The following is a 24,161-nucleotide window of genomic DNA, read 5'->3' on the forward strand; positions in this document are numbered from 1 at the left end:
TACAGCTGAATTGATCCAGGGGACGCATGCTGTGTTGCGAGGCTCCTGCTGTGGGGGAGTCAACATTTCCCGAGAGTCTGATGCCCTCCTTGGGGCTGGGGAAGGGGGGTCCTGATCAATGTCAGCTGCACCTTCCCCCATGCCTGCTGACCGCTCATCCACAGCACACCACCACTTACACCGTGCACATTCAAGTATGCTGTGGCAGAGCCCGTTTGAGGTCAGATAAGCAGCGTTGTTTCTACGAGGGAAAAAATGGGAAACAATTAAACACCCATCAACAAGAAACCCATTCAGCAAATACCATATCCACACAGCGGCGCTTACTTCAAAGGGAGGATGCTTTATAATTACATGAAGATCTTTACTAAATATTATTCAACAAAAAAACCCAGATCTTTCCTAAAACAGCACGATGAACATATATGCAGGCATTCCTACAGATGATTGCTAACTTTTCTGTTTGCAAATTGTATTAAGAAGATGAGAGGACGGCAGTGTGTGCAGTGTCATTTTTAATTTTTTTTTTTTTTTGACAGGCAGAGTGGACAGTGAGAGAGACAGAGAGACAGAGAGAAAGGTCTTCCTTTGCCGTTGGTTCACCCTCCAATGGCCGCCACGGCCGGCACACCACGCTGATCCGATGGCAGGAGCCAGGTACTTCTCCTGGTCTCCCATGGGGTGCAGGGCCCAAGCACTTGGGCCATCCTCCACTGCACTCCCTGGCCACAGCAGAGAGCTGGCCTGGAAGAGGGGCGACCGGGACAGAATCTGGCACCCTGACCGGGACTAGAACCCGGTGTGCCAGCGCCGCAAGGCGGAGGATTAGCCTAGTGAGCCGCGGCACCGGCCCAGTGTCATTTTTAAAATACGGTTTAAAATCTTCTTATGTTTAAGAAAAGCCACAGATTAAGAAGACCACACCAAACATACAGCCTATTATTATAAAGAAAGTACTCCAGTAACCGCCACCCAGGTCAGAAATTACACTTTGCTGGTGACTCCAGAAGGCCCTCTGTGTATTTCTTCTCCTCAGGAAGCTATGGTAATCACTTCTTTGCATTTCCTTATGCTTGTACTACCCAAGGATACTGCTCTCATCAGTGGTAGGAGTTAGCTATTTTTCCAAATTTGCTATGTCTTTGAATTACTCTATGCTCTTCGCCCATCCTTTTGTTTTCCAACAGTTTATTCACAGAAGAGCCTGAATCTTCTGAGCTATGCTGCCTCCACAGTACGGGTTTTGCTGGGGCTACGTTTAACAGGTTGCTGCAACCTCTGAATTTCCCAGAAATGGGCAGCTGGATTTAGAGACCTGCACAGACTGAGATCCAGCTGCTTTGATGGAGGATGCCGCAAGAAGCGTTCACTCGTGTTTAGTGTTAGCGGCCACGGTTCCTCAATGCCTTGTTCCATTAAATCCACGGAAGCTGGAAAATGCTGATATTTAAATATTCCCATTTCCTTTTCACTTATCAGTGGAAGAATTCTAGGAGATGCTTCCCCGAGTCTACTACTTGGTTACCCAATGGTACAGTTCGTGTAAGACAAGCAGGAAAAGTACTTGGTTTCATTTGAACTCTTCTAAGATAGTGAATTGGTGTTCCAGTTACCTCGGAGGCTAACGGACAATTCCCCCACATCAAGTCCTCACGGATTTAAGCAAATTTGCAATTCTTACTTGCTGGCCAGTAAGAGCCTCTTCAAGTTGGCTCCTGGGTCTGTTTGTCATGCCCTAATAATCTTTGATGGCTTCCTTGCTATCTGCTAACTTGCGATGTCACGCATTCATCTTACATTTCTCCAAAAATTCCTTGGGAAGAACTCCTAAGAGACGTTTTGCCTCCACTGACTTCTTGCATATTTAAGTCTATGTTCTTCATCCTGAAGGTCAGCTATGCTGGATATAAAAAATCTTGGCTCACGTTTTCTTTCCTTAAATACACTCTTCCATTTTCTCATTTTCTTTTGGTATAAAGCGTTTCTGTCAAAAGCCTATAGCAATCTAATTATTTGCTACTGTTTTTCTTTTTGTCTAGATGCCTAAATGCCTTTTTTTTTTTAAAGATTTATTTATTTCAAAGAGTTACACAGAGAAAGGAGAGGCAGAGAGAGTGAGGTTTCCTATCCGTTGGTTCACACCCCAATTGGCCGCAACAGCAGGAGCTGTGCCAATCTAAAGCCAGGAGCTTCTTCCAGGTCTCCCACGCAGGTGCAGGGCCCAAGTACCTGGGCAAACTTCTTCTGCTTTCCCAGGCCATAGCAGAGAGCTGGACTGAAAGTGGAGCAGCCGGACTTGAACCAGCACCCATATGGGATAACGGCACTGCAGGTGGCGGCATTACCCGCTACACTACAGAGCTGGCCCCTTTTATTTTACTTTTTTTTTTTTTTTTTTTTTTTTTGACAGGTAGAGTTAGACAGTGGGAGAGAGAGAGACAGAGAGAAAGGTCTTCCTTCCGTTGGTTCACTTCCCAAATGACCACTACAGCCAGAGCTATGCCAATCTGATGCCAGGAGCCAGGTGCTTCCTCCTGGTCTCCCATGGGGTGCAGGGCCCAAGCACTTGGGCCATCCTCCACTGCACTCCCAGGCCACAGCAGAGAGCTGGACTGGAAGAGGAGCAACTGGGACTAGAACCCGGCACCCATATGGGATGCCAGCGCTGCAGGAGGAGGATTAAACTAGTGCGCCACAGTGCTGGCCCCTATTTTACCTTTTTAAAATCCATCTGCTTTACTAGAATATCTTATTGTAAGTTGAAATTCTAAAATCTGTGATTTTCTCTTTCAAAATATAATTTCATAAATTTTTTTCAGGAAAGTTTTCTTGAACTACAGTATGTGTACCATTCCCTTCCTTTGGTTTTCTGCCCCTATTACCTATATGTTGAAACTGCTTTGTGTATCTTCAATATTTTGCCAACTTTCCCCCCAAATATTATATTTCTTTCTTTCATCCTCTATTTCTGTAGGAAAACATATGTGCTAATATATTCCTCTGAGATTTATTTCTAAAGGATTTTAAAATTTTCTAGTTTCTCTTCAGTTCTGTAACCTCATCCTCGAGTTTTTCTAATTCAGATTTGTGCTGTTCTGGTATGTCGTGTAAAATTTTGTAACGACCTCTTATTTTTTTGAAATAGCATTACAGTTTTAATCTTTTTATTTCTTTTAAACAGCATATATTTCTGCCATGTTTTCATTATCCATAGGGACATTACTCTCTTATTCTGTTATTTTTAAATACAAGTTTGCATGAGATCTAATATTGTTAGTGTTCTGTGCTGGTATAAAATTTCATATATATGGGGCCGGCGCCGTGGCGCAGTAGGTTAATCCTCCCCCTGTGGTGCCGGCATCCCATATAGGTGCAGTTCTAGTCCCAGCTGCTCCTCTTCCAATCCAGCTCTCTGCTGTGGCCTGGGAAATCAGTAGAAGATGGCCCGCGTGCCTGGGCCCCTGCACCTGCATGGGAGATCAGGAAGAAGCACCTGGCTCCTGGTTTCGGATCGGCGCAGCTATGGCCTTAGCAGCCATTAGGGGAGTGAACCAACGGAAGGAAGACCTTTCTCTCTGCTTCTCCCTCTCACTGTCTGTAACTCTACCTCTCAAATAAATAAATAAAAAAAAAACCCTGTGGGACTGAAAAATATATGTAAGATGCATCTCAATAGATGCCTAGATAGACAGATACACACATATCGAGGACACTATTAAAAATTTCATATATATCATTCAAATAAGCTATTGAAGGTCTCTCTACTATGCCCGAGGGCAGGGACTGGGTTGTGTCATTCACTGACCTAGTCCTAGAACTTGGAACCTGGTAGATGTTCATAAGCAGTCGCTAAAGGAATGAATGGGCAAGTTTCCCAGTCACTGCCCACATACATCTGAGATCTCTGCGTCAAGGAAACCTCTGGGGTAGAAGGAGCTGGCAGAGCTGAGTTCTACTGAGGGAGCCTGGGGCTGGAGTTGGTGGAGAAGACGGCAAGCACCCATGTGCTCTCCGTGCTGTATCTGACAGGAAACACTTGACTAGGACTTCTCCAGGTGCGAGGAAGGGATTTAAAAAGCAAAGAACCCTTCTGAAAGAGCTTGGCGCTGCACGGAGAGCCTGCAATTCACGGAACAAGGACGGTATCTGTTCATCAAATCTACTCTCGCAAACACCCCAGATACACAACCGAGAAATGCTGGTGGCAGCGATTCAAACGCTCCAAACAGAAGGGTTCCAAACAGGCATGAGAGGAGGCCTTCGTGTATCAGAACATGAGACGAGCGGTCCCGGCAAGCAGATGGTCGGCTCTCGCTTCTTTTTCTTTAAACGAGATAATTAAAGGAAACTACAGAGCAAGGATCTTGTTCAACTGGCCAAGGAAAATAATTTCCTCTGAAGCAGAACATATCAGGTTCTTTTTGAAAAATATTTTTATTTATTTATTTAAAGGCAGACTGGCGGAGGGAGAGGGAGAGGCTGAGAGAGATCCTTCCATCCACTGGTTCACTCCCCAAATGCACACAACAGCAGGGTTGGGCCAGGTTGAAGCCAGGAGCCAGGAACTCCATCCAAGCCTCTCAACTGGAAGGCAGGAAGGCGAGCACTTGGGCCATCCTCTGCTGCTTCCCAGGCACATTAGTAGGAAACCAGATTGGAAACGGAGGTGGGCGCCCCAAGTGGCGGCTTCACCGGGTGGGCTAGGATGCTAGACCCAGAGCGAGTGAGCTTTTCAATAAAGGATTTCAAGAGTTCTTCAGGCGCTCACAGGTCATCTGGTAAGGCCTGCTCCGGAGTGGAGAGCCATTTCCAGGGCGGCAGGCTCCACGTGGCAGATTCCACGTGGCAGGCTCTATCAGCAGGGGTGTGGGGAAGGCTCAGGGGAGCATGGCCTTGCTAGAAGAAGCTCAAGTGGGGAGTCAGGACACCTGGGATCCGGCCTCTGAAGAACCCAGGTCACTCTGTCGCCTGTGAGCTTTTCTCAGCGGAACCCCTTCTTCATTCCTCCATCATGTCTTGGTAGTGAGAACGAGTAGAGATGCTGAGAAAGATCTCTGTGTAACAGAGTACAGGTGCAAAGTGGCTGCTTTACAATGTAATTTTGTTTAAATAGTTCCATTGCCAGATATACAAGCAACACCGCACAGTCCTGTTGTGAACTAAACATCGAGGGAGGGAGACTGGGCATCCAGGTGGTGTTGAAGCCAACAAAATAAACAAAACTAAGTCTATTTCTGTTCCCCTTCAAGCTCTAAGACATTTCTGCAGGAAGGGAGAGGTAGTTAATAGTACTCGGAGCGCTAAGGCAACTCGAAGATTCCATGCCAGGTTCCTGACTGAGAGAGACGGAGGTAGGAGCCAGAGCTCCTGGATGACCTTGGCCAGGATCCATCTAGAAAGGGCACTGCCCCAACAATCACCACTTCTGGCTGACTTACCAGGCCTGAGTTTCCTGTTGGGGCCCACTGCATGGTCCGAATTCTACTGGAGGCACGCTTGGCCAGACAGCCAAGGTGATCGGTTGAGTTATGTCAAAGGTCATTTGACATGATGCTGAGGCAGCTAAGGAAACCCATGGGCTCGGTGAGCAGCAAGTGGGATTCACCCAGTTAATACTTAGTCCCGCTGGAGACCCCTCCACACTGTGATCGTCCTTTAATCCCAGTTTCCAAGCAAACAGGTCTTTCCTGTAAACACCGAGACTCCCCATTGTTCCGTTTCACTATGTTTAAACTCCTCCATCATGAATCCTGTTTTCACAACATTGCACATTTTTTACGATTAATCGTTCATGTCATTATTGATAATAAATACATGGAGTGAGCAGACATCAGGGCCTCTGCCTGCCTCCACCTTTGGGAGCAGACAGAGTGCCCCTGGTTTTCCCCACATTGAAGCCTCCAATCTGAGTCTGCTTCCTTCATCTGTGCGACACCGGCCCGTCCATCTTTCGGGGATTCGCACAGAAGGACACGGACTTGTGGCCAGGCTGAGAATCCTGCATGACACCAGGCCACTCAAAGGCAGCAGAGCACAGGCTCCAAGCACGGCGCAGGGTGGAAGCGTGGAAGCCTTAGTCCTCAGTCTGTTCCACTGCCTCCGCCAGCAAGCAGAAAGATGGATGCAGCCGAGGAAAGGCAGGCCCCAGAGACTCGCTGCAGGGTTCACCGACCATTCACCTGCTGGTTCCAGAAGCTTCCTTTCGTGAAAAGGATTATTTATTTATTTGAAAAGCTGAGCAAGAGCAAGAGTGACCTTCTACCCTCAAGTTCACTCCCCAAATGACTGCCACAGCCCAGCCTGCGTCAGGCCAAAGCCAGGAGGCCCAAACTCCATCCGGGTCTCCCACGTGGGTATCAGGTGGCCCAAACTCTTGGGCCATCTGCTGCTGCTTTCCCAGGCGCATTAGCAGGGAGCTGGATGGTAAGCAGAGCAGCCAGGACTAGAACCAGGGCTTTGACTTGGGATGCTGATGACCCAAACAGTGGCTTAACCCACTGTGGCACAGCGCCAGCCCCAGATGAAGGTATGTTAAGAAGAAATTAGGAGAGGCCAACTGTGTAGTGTAGTGGGTAAAGCCGCCGCCTGCAGTGCCGGCATCCCATATGGGCACTGGTTCAAATCCTGGCTGCTCCACTTCCAATCCAGCTCCTTGCTAATGTGCCTGGGAAAGCAGTGGAAGATGGCCCAAGTCCTTGGGACCCTGCACCCACATGGGAGACCCAGAAGAAGCTCCAGGCTCCTGGCTTCAGATAGGCCCAGCTCCAGCCATTATGGCCATATGGAGAGTGAACCAGTGTATTGAAAACCTCTCTCTGTCTGTCTCTCTGTTCAAATAAATAAATACATCTTTTTTTTTCTTTTTTTTTTTTAAACAAAAGAAGAAGTTCGGAACAAAAGAAGAACTTCTCTTCGGCCGCGTCACAGCAGCAGTGTGCAGCTCTACTGCTGGTCTGCCTCCTGCCTTCCCCTGGATCTCTTCCATTCTCCCCACGCTCTCGAAATCCTGACATATGTAATGTCACTTCCTTAGTCCCTGTCTATGAAAACCAAATCCATTGAGAAATGACGGGGAAATCCCATCGGCACACAAGGTACACAGAGATCAAGCAGGCTCTCTCCACGCAGGGGCTTGGAAGGCACGTGGCAGTTTCCTAATGCTGATCCTGCCACTGACTGTGAGCAGGCACCAGGAGAAAACTCGACTAACCATCTCCCGCAATGCCTGATCCATTCCCACCCCTACTCGATGGATGGGCTAACAGGCAGCAAGACACTGAATCATTGCTCAAGGACATGGACTACAGCAGATGGTGAGGCTATGTTGCGTTAAACCTCTCTGAACTTCAGAGCTCTCATCTCAGAAGTAAAACCCTTGGGGCGTGCATTGTGGTACAGCAATTTAAGCTGCTGCCTGTGATGCTGGCTTCCCCTATCAGAGCACCACATCAAATCCTGGCCGTTCCACTTCCCATCCAGGCCCCTGCTAAGGCACCTGGGAAAGCAGATGGAATATAGCACTTTGTCTCTGTGTAACCCTGCCATTCAGATGAATAAAATAGATCTTAAAACACTAGGGCCCGATGTTGTGGCACAGCAAGGTAGGCTGCCGCCTGCAGTGCCAGCATCCCACGTGGGCACCGGCTTGCATCCTGGCTGTCCCACTTCCAACCCAGCTCCCTACTAATGTACCTGGGAAAGCAGGGGGGATGGCCCAAGTGGTTGGGCCCTTGCACTCACTTGGGAGGCCTGGATCAAGTTCCTGGCTCTTGCTTGGCCCAGCCCCGGCTATTGCAGCCATTTGGAGAGTGAACCAGTGGATGAAAGACTTCTTTCTCTCTGTCTCTCCCTCTCTCTAACTCTTCCAAATTAAATTTTTTTCAAAAGTAAAAACCCAATGTCCCTCACATGGCTACTCCGCAAATGCAACAAGCATACATGAAGCAATTTAACACAAAGCTTAGATTTATTTCTTCTCCCTCCTAGCATTTCTGAGACTTTCCAAGGTACAATCCGGAAGTTTTCAGTTAGGTGAGAACAGGGCGATCTGAGAAGTGCATGGCAGTCTTTCAGCCATGTCTCACTGATGTATCATAACAGCGCTCAAAGCATCACCAACCCCACTGCAGAGGAGGGAGAGGGAGCCCAGACACTGTGCTGGTGACGGAGCCAGGACTGAAACCCAGTACAGCAGACAGCTTTCCCGGCTTGAAGGGGTAAGGGCTTTGAGGGCAGTCGTCTGGATCCCTTCCTCGTCCCCACGCCAAGCACGGCGCACAGCTCTGCTAACTCCACACACAGCATGGGCTTCTGTGCCGTGCCAGGGCTCCCCCTCCCAGAGGAATCAAGATCGAAAACCATTGTCACAGAGCAAACAGGGGCAGTCACACTTACTAACTGCACAATTAGCACCTGTTCTAAGGCAAGATAATAAAAAAGAGGAGGGAGGGAGAGGAAGCGAATGGACAGAGAGAGGCAAACACCCCAGCCTGCAGAAACTGTAACGTAACAGGAGCCAAACTGCAAAGTCCGCTCTCTCATCTACTTCCGGGCTTTTTCCAGGTCTCCTGCAGCCACCTGCTGCTGTCCCTTCTCGGCCCTCCAGCGGGGGCTGCACTCAGCGCAGAAGACACAGCTGGCCAGGGCTGCCATGCTCGGCCTGGACCCATCAGCTGCAGCCGCCTGGAGTACAGGGCGCTGCTCTCAACACAGGATGCAGCCTCCCAAAGAAACAGCAAGGTCCTGTGTCTCCAGCCACAGTTGGCCTTGCCCGTCAGCACTTAGGCAGAAGTCAAAGACCACGGCCATGGAAGCTGGAGCAAAGGTGTTCCCCGAATGCAAGTGCACACGCACCCCTCCTTCTGCTCTCCTGGATGCACGCTGGGCGCAGGACAAGCCACAGCAGAATCCTGAGCGTCTCCATCACAAGCTGGCCCCAACCCCCTGAGACCCACTGTGGGCTGACGCCAGCCTCCCATAGCTGTGCCACAGAGGAAAAGGGCTCTGTAAGAACAGCCCGTTACTCTCCCAAGGAATCCCTCAGCTTCCCTAATCCAGGGAGGGGGGCATCCGAGCGGCTTCCCAGGCATCTCCACTCTGTCTGTCTCCTGCCTCCATGACCAGCTTGAGACCTGTTACCATCTGTCTGTCCTCCCAAGCCCCTAACTCAGAATTCTCCTCCCTTTATTTCCCAGGTCACTGCCAAGGCCAGGCTTCAGGACCTCTCCTGGAGCCCACAATCAACTTCTCATTGATCCCCAGCACCTGCCCCTGGTGCACCTGCGCACTCCTACAGATTCACTTTCCTAGGAGAATCCAACACCTTTATCTCCACCATCACTCGCACGCTCCAGACCTCTGCCAGCTGGGACTTTGGCCCAGACCCCTGCGTGTGAACTCCATGTCCACGGTTCCCCAAGAGTGTTTCTCTGGGCAAGTCACCGAACCTCAGTCTGCACCCCTGTAAAATGGAGCTAACGAGGAGGGCATCCACACTCCAGCCTTGTGGGAATGACACATTGCGGGAATGCTTCATTGGAGTGGAAAGCACTCCAACTGTTGCAGCTACATAGCGCGCGTCTGTAAGGGTTAACTGCCACTGTCGCCAGCATCATCAATAGTTTAAGAGCTCCCATGTGGTAAGCAACAAAGTAAAAATGATCCCACTCCACCCATAGGCTCAGACCCTCCACGTCTCAGCATACTGACTGGACGCGCCCCAACCCGCTCCTGATCCGCCTGGACGTAACCACCCTCCAGCACCTGATTCCACAGGGCCAGCAGCCCCACCGAAGCCAGCGCGTGCTCTTCCACCCACTCCGCTTGGGCTGCCTCCCGCCAGTGCCCACCGGAGCCTCCCCAGCTCTGGGGACGAGTTGGAGCCCTCATCCCACCTGAGCACTGCCACCCGGGACTCCAGCGGGAGGCAGCGATGAAGCCGGCACGCCTCGCCGGGTCACAGGGCCCGTCCCCACCTGACCGAGGACCACTTCCGGCTGGGAAGTCTGGCAGGTAGCAGGGGCGGGCGCCGTACGAAGCTCCTGGAGGTGCCACAGCGCTTCTGGTGGCTTTGGAACAATCTCATAACCAAGGAGGGGGCGTGCTGGGTACCTACACCTGTTTTTGTTCCTTCAACGGCTGAAATGGTTTGAGGTCTGAAGTTCGCAGGCTATAGAGAAAAACAGATTCCTGCCAGGGGATGTCCCGAATCCCTTTCTCCTTACAATCTGATGACCTGATTACTTAGAGTCCTTTGTTCGAGTAGACCAGAGGAGAATTCTCATTCCGCACCTTCGGTCATCTCCACGGTACGTATCACAGATCCTTTCCTACCTCCCAGGGGAAAACAATCCCTGCAAATGTGACATCCAAAGCCCAAGACAGACAGAAGAAAATCCAAATTACTTCGCCCTACCCCTCAACTCAGCAAGTGGAATTCCAGGATAAAGTTTTTTTTCTCCACAAATGTACAGAACCAGTCCTCGCATTTCTTAAAATCACCAGCTTAGCACTTAGCCACAAGGAATTTGAAAAGAGGCAGGAAGTTTAATAATACCATTACCCTGAAATCCTAGAGAGTCGGCTGGCGCTTCCCATTTTCAAGAAATCGAACTGTTTACGCTATCACCTCTAGTCCTGCTGGTTCCTATAAAGCCATAAATACACACAATGCAGCTCACCGGGAAACCGGCTAAGATGATCATAAAAACGGCTATAAGGAAGATAATAACGCCTGTGAAGAATGAAAGCCCTACTGTACTCGCTGTTGCGAGTTCACTTATTTTGAAAATTACATTTCTAAGGCCACAACTCATCACTTGCAACTGTGACCAACTTTTAATTCAAGTTAGAAGTTTCTTCTCAGAGCCTGTTTCCACACGGGGGAAAAGGTCACACTGAATGTCAAGGACATTTATGAGGCTATCACAGCAGATGGGAAAGGCTCCCACCCCTCTGTCTTCACATGGGCTGCCTGTAGCACTGAGTCAGCTCTGAGGATCAGAAAGCCCGAGAGTGGCTACGGCAAACAAGAAGGTGCTGGAACACCCAGGGCTGCTACTGTTGGCTCAGCAGCAACAACATCATCAGGGCAGCTTGTGTTCGTGCTTACTGTCTCATGGTGACAGGATGGCTGCTGCATATCTAACCATCTCATCAGCATTCAAGACAGAAAAAAGAGGGAAAAGCAAGGAACTAACAGTGACAAGGCTCATGTGTCCGTTTCATCAGAACAATAGATAATCCTTTCCCAGAAAACCCTCCCTCCTCTCTCCTCCCAGTTAACTCATTCTTGGGTCTAGTAGCCAGAATGAGATCACAGGGCCATATTCAGTACAAGGAGTCCTGGGACAGCGGGGCTCAGGATGGTACGTAGGCCTGCAGACCACCACGATCCGCTGTTCACTGTTGATCCTCATGCCTCCCGGAAGCACATCCAGGCGCTGTCGGGAACACTGGGGCAGGAGAGGGGTGGTGAGTGGGTAACTGCCTGCTTTCGAGTCTCCAGCATGGGAGAAGGAAGTCACGTGATGAACAGAGAAGATAATCTCAGTGTTTCCCACGCTTTCTGCTCCCCGTATCGTTTCCACCCTCTATAAAGTAGTATCTGAAAAATCCCAATGCCCGTAAGAACACACAGACAAAAATGCTGCAGTCTTAAATTCATGAGCTCGGACTTTCCTCCCTCTCCACAGACAGCTCTCAACTGGCAGTCAAGGGGCTACGGGCCTTGTCGCCGGGAAGCCCCGCCACAACCTGAACAGTACCGAGTTTTCCCCGAGACAGGTTCCCTGTTCCCTGGGCAGAAAGGCACGGCAGCTCCACCTCTGACTTCTCAGGCACTGAGGCAGCGGGAAGCGTCCTAGGTGCACTATCTCACGCTGCTTTCCCCTTGCTCTTGTCTCCTGCCCTGGCCCTTCTGCATCAAACAGGTGCACCCACTTAGCACCCTGGGTCTCCCTTCACACCACGCCACCCCCCTACTGGGCCTTCCCTGGCTTCCCTTGCTACTCTGAGGACACATCCTGAACCCCAAGGCCCGCAAGTCTGACTTGCTTCCCCAACATCGCCCTCGACCCCATCCCACCATGCTCAGTACGCCCAGGCCCTGGCCCCTTCCCGCGCCTTAGCACCCCCCGAGCCCCCAGCCTGGCATGAGCTTCCCTCGGTTCGTCACTGGCTGGGCTTCCCCCCATGCTGCAGACAGTAGCTGAAACATCGCTTCTCCAGTGAGCTCATCCTGGGTCTCCGCGAGCCACGTGGGCCCTGTCCAGAACCGCACACCCCACCACGCATTCCTCCGCGGTCTGCACACAACCCACGATGACCAACACAGCTGGGAGGATTTTTACCCAAAGCTCCACGGCAGTGGAGACCTTTCCCAACCTCACTGCTTCACTCTCAGTGCCCCGCACATCCTGCTTCCACGGCTGGCTCGAAGTCACTTTGTATCCCTGACTCTTCCAGGGGGTCACCAAACGGACACTGCATCCCCAGGACCCTCCCCGCTGCAGGTGGGACCTTGGATCTCCCTCCCTGTCCCACAACATCCATCCTCGTCACCCCGTCTCTTCTATACCCAAATAGGCACACGGTGGTTAAGAGCACAGACCCTGGAGTCAGGTGGCCTGGGTTCAATGCCAACTCCGACACTTTGAAAGGCAGAGTTACAGAGCGATAGAGGTGAGAGGGAGAGGGAGAGGGAGAGGGGGAGAGGGGGAGAGAAAGAGAGAGAGAGAGAGAGAGAGAGAGAGAGAGAGAGAGAGAGAGACACCTTCTGTCTACTAGTTCCCTCCTCCAGACGGCCCCAACGGCCAGGGCTGGGCCAGGCCAAGGCCAGGAGCTTCACCTGGGCTTCCCACATGGGTTTGGAGACCCAAGGACTTGGGCCATCCTCTGCTACTTTCCAAGGCACATTAGCAGGGAGCTGGATGGGAAGCGGAGCAGCCAGGACTCGAGCCAGCATCCATACGGGATGCCGGCACTGCAGGCGGCAGCTTAACCCAGTGTGCCACAATGGTGGCCTGCACCTTTTCTCTCAAACAGGAAATGAGGAAGCCCCTTTAAACGAGACCGAGTGTAAGGAATGGTGACCTCAAAATCAAACAGTTTCTGTCTCCTGATCTTCAGAAACAACAGGAAATCCTCTCTGCCCAACCAAGCCCCAGTCCCGAGCACAGGATGGCAGAAGGTCAGCATGTGTTTCTAGAGTCTGCGGGGCCATGCTGGCTGTATGGGCATCAGGTTCCAAACACGCAATACGTAGCTGCAGCTCCCTGAGGGTTTTCCTGCAACCTGGAAGATGAGGATCAACTTTCCCCGGAACTGGACACTCCTGGGGAAGAGCCGGCGGGGAGAAAACAAGCAGATTCCCACGGATGTGAGTACCTTCCACAGTCAAAGGGCAGAAACTGACGGAGAAGCACAGGTAGCCCTTTAACAGTGCACTTGCTGTAGAATATTCCATACTGTGCTCCTGCCATTTTCTATTTCTTAATATATATTCATAACAGAAAGGTCTAGAAAGTCCAGAGGCTAATAACCGACTGACCTGTTACGTGACTCTGAAATGCATCAGCTCATTCCCTTCTGGATTCTATCAGTTTCATTTTGCAAGGATTTCCGTGACCTTCATTCAGGTCATCAGAGTTCACCGCCCCCGGGAACAATTTCAGGTTTGCACAGATGAGCAAGTGTCCAGGAACTTTGCAAAAATACGCTGATTTCTTTGCTTTCAAAACTGCCCCATAAAGTTGCCTACTGTCCTCTCTCCCTACCAAGGCTGCACAGAGAAGTCTCGGGGTCTTCGGGTCTCCAAGTGTGGCGAGGGGGGTTTCCTCCCTGCCACCCCTTAGCAGGAGGTGCTGGGGCCACCTCCCCAAGGACACCTCAATCTTGTCCCATTCCAGGTCAAAGCCTGGCCTCAGACGCAGAAGGGCCCATTTCCAATCGGTCCCATCTTCCACACTGTCTTCCTCTGACGGAAGAGAAGAGGCAGTTCAGGAAATCCTGCCATCGTCAAAGTACTGGGCACGAAGGGACTCGCCGCACTCTAGAACAGACACAGTGAGCCAGAGAGCGAGCCTATGGAAGGGGAACAGGAAGTCACCGTGCTCCCCTCCAAGGGCTACTGGGCCACCACTTCCAAATCTCATTCTGCAGAAAATCAGACTTGACGCGAGGTGCCCAGTTCCTCCCCCGAGGACATGTTATGGGGCTTCTCACCCCTGCTCTCCCCATTTGTCCCCGCTGACGAACAAGATGGATCCAGAACATCAAACAACAAGGAGACTTTTTTTTTTTTTTTTTTTTTTGGTACAGCAAAGCAAGATTCCAAGTTTCTACTCAGTGGATGTGAAGTATAGAGGAAGTTCTTAAAGAATGCAAAGTGACAAAGAAGGGATTTTAATTTAGACTATCACAATTTAACTCCTCTCTTCAGAGAAAGATTAATATAGAGGAGTAACCTTTATTAGGGTTAGTATCAAGATAGAGCCTTATGTACTAGACATATGGAGAAGCACAATATTGATGAGTACTTAGAATACAGCGGCGGCAGGCCTAAGACACCCCCTTTCACAGCCTGGGTCCCAATGCGAAGCAGAAATCTAGGCCCATGTGTTGCCTCTGACACAGGGACAGGAAGTGTGTTCTGTTACTGTGGATTCGTTCTGAGAGGAGGAGCGTGGTGGGGGCAAGAGGCGTGGAGTCACCACAGAGACCCCAGGAGCCGGGTGAAAGCAGGTCAGAGGGGAGCAGCCCACAGACTCGTTTATTTCAGCTGGTACAGTAGCTTAAACAGCCAAGGCGGCCAATCTGGTCAAAGTGCGGTCTATGCCCTAACCAATCACAGCCTGTTGCCATGCAGTTTCTGAAGCCATCCAATCACATTCTGCTGGCAGGCAGGCTCCGTTGCCATGTGGTTTCCAATGCCATCCAATCACAGCCTGTTGCCAGGCAGTTTCTGTTGCCAGCGGCCATCTTGGCATAGCCTTCTCATTCCACCAGAGTTCTACGAGTAAAGTGGCCATGGATGGCACTGCCTCTCATGACGCAACAAAAGTGTGGTGCACGGCACCCCAGCAGAAGAACCCCAGGACTGAATTCATGTTTGTCTGACACCTACTATGTTTAAGGTCCTGGGGAAACGAGGGATTGCAATCGGGTGGCTCAAGGGTCCGCAGAGCCTTCCATCAGCCCGTGTGGATGAGGCTCCAGCAGTACACGAGCGCTGAGCTGACAGGGAAGGGCTCCGGTTCCGAACACGAAGAAAGGGGTAACTACCCACTTTCTAAATACAAAGGAAAAGTCAAAGTTGCGAGCAATAAATCCCTGGGCTGGAACTGAAGAAAGCTAAAGCCAGGGAGAAAAAGCTGGGGCTTTGAGATTGAGAAGGGCATTGAAACGTGACATGACCCTCATGTCCAGGGGTTAAGCTTCTGCAAGTCTGCAGAGGAGAAGGGGCCACATCTTGCCGAGAAGGAACCTAGATCTTAGGATGGCTCCCACATGGATGCAGGGCAGCCAATTCCACAACGCCCCTGTGGCAACAGGTCCCCAGGCTGGGAAGAGTGCACACCCAGGGCCAGGAGCACTGATGCCCATGGGGCACAAACTGAAGTGAACGAGAAACTGCCCTGCACTTTCAAAGTCCTAGGCGCCCAGAAATCTCGCCAAACCCTCACTGAAGAGGCCTGCATACCCCAAACCAGGAAACAGTGCACCAGAAAAGAGAGCCAATGCAAATGCAAAGTCTGTACCCAAGAGCCAGACGCAGTAGGAGAATCTAAAAAAGACTTCAAAATGCATTTAAATGATTGAAAAAGCAAAAACAGAACAGTATGAAAGGATGGCAGGTGAATTAGACAAAATCTACTAGAAATTGCAAAAGTGAAGGAAGATATAAATATATCTTTCACTGAAATGAAAATTTTAGTATACACAAGATCAATATATAACACTCAATACTACTTCCATCTGCTAGCCATGAATAATCGAAAAAAAGCAGTTAAAATTTAATTCCATTTATAATAGTACCGAAAAAATACAATATTTAGGAGTAAATTTAACAGAAGTGTAAGATTTGTACACTGAAAACTACAAAACATCATTAAAAGAAATTAAAGAAGACAAAAATAAGTGGAAGGACTACATCATTAAGTTGAGAATGCTTGAAAGTAAGTGTTAGCCTAGTGCGTAAAACACCCACGCTCCACATCAGAGTACCTGGGTTCCTGCCAGTGTGGACCTTGAGAGGCAGCAGTGATGGCTCAGGGAATTAGGTTTCTGCCACCCTCATGAGAGACTTGGATTGAGTTTCCAGCTGCAGCCCACAGCCCTGGCCCCAGCCACTGTGGGCATCTGAGAAATAAACCAGCAAACAGGAACATGTACTCTCTGTGTCTCTCTCTGTTTGCCTCTGTAAAAAAAATAATAGCGATACTTTCATCAGTGATCTAGAAACATAACATTATTCCCATCAAAATCCATTTGGATTCTTCACAGAAATTGACAGGCTTATTGTAAGATGGCAAAGAATAATCTTTGCAAAGAATACTGCTAGGACAGCTACATACCCACATGTAAAACGGCAAAGTTAGACAATTACCTAAATATGAGAGTGAGGCATATAATATGCCCAGGAAAAAACACAGAGGCACAACTCCAAGACCTCGCTTAGAGCAATGTTTCGTTAGATGTAACATTAAAAGCAAAAGCAACCAAAGAAAAACTAGACAAACTGGACTTTACAAAAATTAAAAACTTGTATGTGGGAAGAGAGCAAAATCCACAGAGTGGAAAAGTTCTGCATATAATATATGATGGAAGCCTAGTACACAGAATATCATATAAAGATTGCTCACAACAATAGAAAAAATGATAACTCACTTTTAAAATGAGCAAATGATTCGAATAACTTTTTTGCCAAAGGAAATATACAAATTGGGGTGGGAACTGGGTGCGGCAGCTAAGTTGTTGTTCGGGACGCCAACAGCCGGTACTGGAGTGCCTGGTTCAGGTCCTGGCTCCTCCTCTTCCCACCCAGCTTCCTGCTGAAGCCCACCCTGTGAGGCAGCAGGTGGTGATGGTCTGAGGACTCAATGGGGAACTTTAATTACAGGCTAGAAACAGTCACAGAGTGAACTCATGAATTGGAAGACAACTTGGGCAGAGACTGTAATGACTTAGCTGGGGTTTGACACAACAGGAGTGGGAGATTTGTCAACAAAACAGAATCCTGGAAATCAGAGCCTCTTTATGGCTTCCTTTGGCCATTTCTTCTTAGTCCCATCAGGTAACGAGTAGCCCACCACGTTAGGTACCTGGCATAGCAATTCAGACATGGATTGCTTGTGTGGCTGTTTGTTGGAACTAGGATTCCGTAAATAAATGCAGTAATTGTGCGTGTGTGCGTGCGTGCGCTCACATGTGCACAAGTGCGTTAGTGCCTATAACAGCAAATAGTTGATGGTAAACAGAAAAGGAACAAGTTCTGGTTGAGAGAAGGGAGATGTGATAGGCTGAAGAGTGCGCCCGTCCTTCAAAGAAATTAACATGCCAACCTCACCGCTGAATGCCACCTTACCCAGGCACCAACGGCATTCTGCAGATGTAGTTAAGCCGAACTCCTGAGACAGGCGATCTCTGGGTGGCCTGGGCCACACCTGCTACCACAGTTACCTCTATAACAACAGGGGCAGAGGGAGGCTTGTCCACAGAGGAGGAGAAGGCAAGGTGAGCCAAGGCTGGGGGTGGGGTCTGCTTTGAAGACAGAGAAAGGGCAAGACAGGCAGCTCGCAGGCTGAAAACTCCAAGGCTGTGGCTCCTTGTGCAGAGCCTCCAGAAGGAAGCTACCTCGCCGGCTTCCAAAAGTATGAGGGAATACATTGGGATTTAAGTCACAAAATCCGCAACAATTCGTTAGAACAGCCATAGGAAGCAAAACAGGAAGCAGGAAGCAGAGCAGTAGTAAGGGAGATTCTGCAAGTCAGAAATAAAAGAAACGAAGTCTGGAACCACCCCTGGGTTTGTAGAGAACGATAAGGAGGGACAGGTAAGGGAGATGACAGACTCAGTGGGCACGAACTACAGGGGCTGTTACCCTGAGCACAGCTGAAATACAGCTCCATATACGTTAGAAAACAGGATTCAGTGCCACCACGCACGCGTCAGCTCTGCAGGCCGGGGTCTGGAGACTACTGCAACGGGTCCGGACACCTACAGTCCAGGGGTGGGAGTGGAAGCACAGGCAGGCCGAGGAATGGGTGGCTATAAACAATGATGCACAAGGACACAGTCCTATTAGCAATTCCCAGAATGCTTTAAAAATGCCAGTTTTAATGCAGGCACAAAGAGCTGCATGGAAACTTTGGAGAGCCCGAGCCACATGCTTCTAATTTTGGCGCTCAATGGATGCCGTTCTACATTCCACCGAAGAACAGCATCCTGGCCTTGAAAGGCAGCACAATGATCCCAAAACAGCAAGAAAGCGAAGGAAAATTCCAGGTTGACATCTGAGCCTCCGAAACAACCCAGAGCACACCCGGATGTCCTGCCACCCTTGACCGAAGGCTCAGACCACACTTAGCGGCACCATCATAAACACAACCATAAATTCCTGTGTCCAGGGACCAGTGTGGCCCTGTGCCCACACAGACCTGACACAGAGGTGCTGAGTCTTTTAGCTTTATTTTTTTTCTTTTTTGCCATACACAGGAGGGGACAGAGCGGCCGAGGCCAAATCTTCCGACGGCTAAGGCGGCCACTGCAGAAGCCGGCAGCAGGCTTCACCAAGCAGACCTGGCAGGCTAATCGGGAGGCAGAGAGGGAGGCAGGAAGAAGGCAAAAGAAGCCACAGGAACTCAACGGCAGTGTGAATGTGCTGGCCTAGGGATCAGGGACACTGGACACGATCAGAGTGGAAACCTCAGACAGCGAGAACCACTCTGGAGTTCCAGGCAAGCGTGGCTCGCACAGCGAGCTTGGTGGACTTGGGAACAGGCGGCCTCGCTCTCCCGCCCACCTGAAGAAGGCACAAGGACCATATCCAGCAATACAGGTGAGCAATGTGTTTCTCCACAGGACCACACAAATCTTAGACTTTCAACGTCAGGAGATGGAGCAGAGACTGCGCAGGCAGGTGCATACCACATAAAACCCTCCATCTGCTCCTATGCAAAAAGACAGGGGCTGGATTTGGGCCACCTACATTAGTTTGCCAAACTCTGGTCTGCACGCAAGTGTGAACCTTCATTCTGATGATGTTCACAGAGACAGTCGCTAATTTCCGAGTAAAACAGCAACGCCCTTGGAGATATTAAAGGCCCACGGGAAGGACCCCAGCACTGCAGGCTTCATGCTGGTCCCTGGTCAGACTCCCACTTCTGTTGTGGCATGTCCCTGCTCGTGGCCCTATGGTATAAGGATGGTTCTAACGTCTCTGGGAGGAAAAAAACCTGACAGCACAAGGGAGTAAGACTTCCAGGCGGCTACAAACAGGACCATGGGAAGGAGAGAGACGCACAAGCATGGTGGGGAATGAGCCCTCCGAGCCCCATGGTCTAAGGCCACAATTCTAGGGAGTTCCAAAGGGAAGTAGCAAAGATGAACAAATAGCTGCACAGCTGGCTCAAGGCTCCAAAAATACATCTGGGACAAAGTGTCCTTTATACCCATCGAAGGAGCTCCCGGTATGGGCAGTACTCACATCTCTCCTAGGTTAACCAGGGACAGAGGTGAATGGGACCAGGCTGCAGCGTTGGGAGCCACCAGACGCCACCTCTGAGTGAAGGGAAGAGCCCTCTTCGTGGGAAAATACCCAACAGTCGGAGCCGGAGACCCACTAAACAAAGACACAGACGGCGGACCCCCTGGCTGAGTCCCAGAATGTTATTTATTTCAAATGAATTTAATGTTTTAAATTAAAACAGTTGTTACCCACTGGGAAATGTTTTCAATTGATTTCAAATGTTATATATTGTGATGAAAAAAAGAAAGCTTAAAATAAAAAGCCTGTGAATGGATGGATGCATTGAAACAGAAAAAGGAGATGCTGGCTTGCAGACACTCAGGTCTCCTTAGGGCCCCTTGATTATAAAAATCCTAATTTAGATAACATTGCTCACCATTCAAAATCGAAAACTTAGCCTAGGGCGTAGCAGTCTCTGGCATTTCTAAACCTTCTCATATAAATCTTATAAACCTTCAGCAGCTCAGTAGCCCGTGAGATTCTACAAGCCGTGAGATTACAGAGACAGAGAGAGAGAGAGAGAGAGAGAGAGCAAGCGAGCAAGCGAGCACACAGTTGCATACATACATGAGCCGCCTGCACGAGAGTGAGCCTCCGGGTGCCGCCTGCCCATAGCGACAGTCAGCACATTAGGCAGGGCCCTCGGCGGTCCCCCAGAACTCAGGAAAGACTGACAGGTTTAGCTGTAGTACAGGGAGACAAAGAAAAAAAGATAGAAACAAAACGGAGACTTAGGATAATGACTGTATTTTTTCATTAAAATGCTAATGATGACCACACATTTCCAGCTAACCACGTGCATGAATTATTCATAGTCACATGTGGGATGAGGCCTCCCTGTCACTGCCGAGAGGTCAAGCGTGTGCTGACGATCAGCATGTGGCCCTCGGGGTGAGAGTGGCAGGGTCCCCAGGCTGTGCACCCGTGCATCAGCGATGGCCCCCCAATGCCACCCAGGGTGAGAGTGGCAGGGTCCCCAGGCACTGCACGCCTGCCCATCAGCAATGGCCCCCCAACACCACCCAGGGTAAGAGTGGCAGGGTCCCTAGGTGCTTGAGCATCTGTCCACCAGGGATGGTCCCCCAACACCACCCACACTTCCCCAACACTTCTCCATCCCAGAGCTTCCTCAGCATCATGGAGCACCTCCAGCCTGGCTCTGTGCTGACCACTGAACCAATATGCGGTCAGCACTCTAAAAGCTTGAAAGGGAAAAAGAAAATTTTCTGTACCGGAGAGGCCAGATATCAAACTGAAGTTAAAAGACACATTGGCAGGGCTGGCATCATGGCACAACAGGTTAAGCTGCCACCTGCAGCGCCGGCATCCCATATGGGTGCTGTTTCGAGTTCCAGCTGTTCCAGTTACGATCCAACTCCCTGCTAATGCCTCTGGGAAAGCAGCAGAGGATGGCCCAAGTGCTTGGGCCTCTGCACTCATGCGGGAGACCTGGAAGAAGCTTCTGCCTCTGGCCTGGTCCAGCCCTGGCCATTGTGGCCATTTGGGGAGTGAAACAGTGGACAGAAGATCAATCAATCTCTCTCTCTCTCTCTCTCTCTCTCATGGCCATCTGGGGAGTGAAATAGCAGATGGAAGATCCCTCTCCCTCTCTTTCTGTAATTCTACCTTTCAAAAAAATAATTTTTTAAAAAATACCTTTTTGTTGAAGTCTAACATACATACAGAAAAATGGATAGCTCAATGAATTTTCTTATACTAAATACACTAAATAAAAAAACAGAACATTCTCACCTCCATATACTCCCTTCTACAGATAACTCCTGTGCAGAGATTACAAATGAATTTTATCATTTTTGAGGACATCAATTCGATCTGCTATCATTATTGATATTTCATTTAAAAAAGATACACAGAACACTTACATGATACGCCAAGCACCACACCAGGCACCCTGTGCTACAAAGGTGAGTAAGGAAAGCCAAGTCCAGGGGCCACGAGACACCAGCTGGCCACCCTGCAGCAGTGGAATGACTGAGATTCACCTCGAGCAGAGGCACCCGGTCCAAAATGCAGTGGCCAGGGAGGCCTTCCAAAAAAACCTGATGCCGTGCAGTCCCTATTAGGCAGAGATGCGGGTGGGCGACAGAGCACTGGAACAGGCAGAGGGGAGAAACCGCCTGGTGTAGTCCAGGGTTCTCGGCTACCCTGGGGCAAGGCCTACAGTGGAGGCCGTGGAAGAAGCCAGGACCCAGCCTGCAACCATGGACACACATCAATGACTGCTGGCTTCCTCCTGCCTGCAGACCCCAATGGATGGGTCAGATCTGGGTCTCGGATGCCTAGCTCTCCCCAATGGATGTGAAAGGGGGCAGCGTGGAGGCAGGGGGACCGGTTCGGCCAGTTTGATTGTTAGAATCATCCAGAATGGTGAGGAACTGTGGAGATGGCTGGGGAAAGAAAGAGAAGAGCTAGCACCCTGGGAACACCCAGAAGGTAAAAGCAGAACAACTTAATTGCCGACCACACACGGCCAGACCAAGAGTTTAGTGTGAGGTGCTAGACACCGAGGTATGCTGGCTTCCGGGGGCAACACACAGATTATTTCTTACGACAAAGCTCAGGAAGAAGCCTGGGCAAAAGGGAAAGGCACACGGAGGAGCAGCAGAGGCTGCGGCCATGGGTGACATCACCAAGGGCACATGGGCAGACAGCACAAGTGCTCGGGGAACACAACCAAGGGCAGAACGGGCAGGCGGACAGATGGACGGGAACCAGGAGGAACGCCCGAGGTGCCACGGGAACCGGAGAGGAGAACAATGACACACCACCTCCAAAGAAGAAAAAAAAAGGGAGAAGAAGAAGAAGAAGAAAGAAAAACATCCTTTGGACCTGACATTTAGGAAGTCCCTGGTCACGGCGCTAGAGGGCTGTTGTGGTAAAGTGGAGGCGGCAGTGATAATGGAATTGACAGAGCAAGGGGAAGGGCGGGGAAGGCGCTCGGGTGGCTGTGGGCAGAGACCAGTGCAGACAGGAGGGTGTAGCCACAGGCTGAAGGAGTCGGGAGAGAACCAGACAGAGGTGAAGATGGGATTCGGTCATCAAAAAGGCAGGGAAACTGGGGAGGAGTACGGAGAGAGAAATGAGAAGAAAAAGAACCCACAACCCCCTGGAACTAGAAGCAGGGGAGTAAAGATGATTCCGGCTCTATGAGTCTGTAACGAGCAACCCTGGGACGTCGGAGGCAGCAGACCAAAACACACGGGTGAAAACTTGGCAAGGCTCTCTGCAGAGCACGAGGTGCTAAGTCAGTACTCTGAGGATACAGATGTCGAAGTTCTGGGTTTCTGGCATGCTGCTCCACAAAAATAAACTAGTTCAACCTCATTTTAAGGTAAACAAATACATCAATAGATACCAAGATAGAAAGGGGCATTTTAAAGGTATGCGCATTGATAGCAGAACTTAAGAGTAACAAAAAAACAGTATATAAGCAAAAGGTTTAGAAAAAGGCTCTTCTTGAAACAATCTTAGGTTCTGGGTGCCAATCTTGTCAGGTTTTCACACAGCTTCTTCAAGCAAAACGTCTACCCACCATCTGACAAGGCGACCTGAGATGCTCCAATTCGATGATCTTCCCAGCACAGCTAAGCTAGTGAAAAGGAGAAGGAGGCAGACACTGGAAAGTTAAGCCACGAGGCAGGGAAGAGGCAGCTGGCAGTGGCACCTGCCTTTGGGACTTCCTGGCTCAGTGCCTCTTCAGCCAACAGCTACAGCATCTCACACTTATCCAAGTAGGATTTTGGCAAATCCAGAAATGGGGAGGAGTGACATAGCTCCCAGAAAGTATCCCAGTAAAGCCCAAGTTCATTAGAAACCCAAAGGCAATGGAAAACACCTTGAGAAGTAGCTTCCATGTTCTCCAAGCTGCCTTTGTGATCTCAAAAAGCTTGGGGCTGCCCCACCTGTCAATTCATTAACACAAAGAGATTCAGGCCACGTCTGGAACTTGAGATTTTTGGAACCACCTGATCTCACTAGAGTCACCCAGGATAGAGATGGCTCCAGAGCTATCAGGTGCCTAATGACTGGCTACTCATCCCCTCATCCTTGGGGTACACAGGATACAGTCAGCAGCCAATACATGCAGAATAAACCAGTAAACCAATACATGGAGTGAAGAGTTTTTACAACCAAGAAATGAGGAGGCCAATTAAACGGTGAGAACAAAAATCGTCTATTTCTCCCTTTCCTGCCTTAATTGACTCGAAGCAGAACTGCAAATCACATTCAACTGCATTTACTTCTCGCAGAAGAAAACCTTTATGAGCTCATAAATAAATCCTGTGTGTTAAGTAGGGGGATTCAGGAATTATGAAAAGAAGGAGGGGGGAATAGGCAGTGGTGAGCATCCCAAGCATACAAAGAAGTAGAAACCGCAGACTTGACGCGGGTC

General features: G+C 49.9%; 1 protein-coding gene across 13 annotated transcripts in view; it reads right to left on the reverse strand.

Moving 5' to 3' along the window:
* Positions 1–24,161, reverse strand: part of APBB2 (amyloid beta precursor protein binding family B member 2) — a 397,109-nt gene that overhangs the window by 174,723 nt on the left and 198,225 nt on the right. For 10 of the 13 annotated variants that reach the window (XR_016229875.1, XM_070068136.2, XM_089327105.1 and 7 more), the window contains one exon: positions 20,315–20,430. The exons of 2 other annotated variants lie outside the window; for them this stretch is intronic. Coding sequence is in view for 9 of the 11 variants with exons in the window: in XM_070068136.2 (XP_069924237.1) it covers positions 20,315–20,360 (46 nt within the window). In the remaining 2 variants the exon portion in view is untranslated. Of the gene's footprint in view, positions 1–20,314; positions 20,431–24,161 lie in introns of those variants that run through there. One more of the 13 variants, XM_089327106.1, reaches the window with a different exon arrangement.

Source organism: Oryctolagus cuniculus, chromosome 2 (genome assembly GCF_051225735.1).
Source record: "Oryctolagus cuniculus isolate XC-2025 breed Fujian yellow rabbit chromosome 2, ASM5122573v1, whole genome shotgun sequence".
Taxonomy (NCBI): domain Eukaryota; kingdom Metazoa; phylum Chordata; class Mammalia; order Lagomorpha; family Leporidae; genus Oryctolagus; species Oryctolagus cuniculus.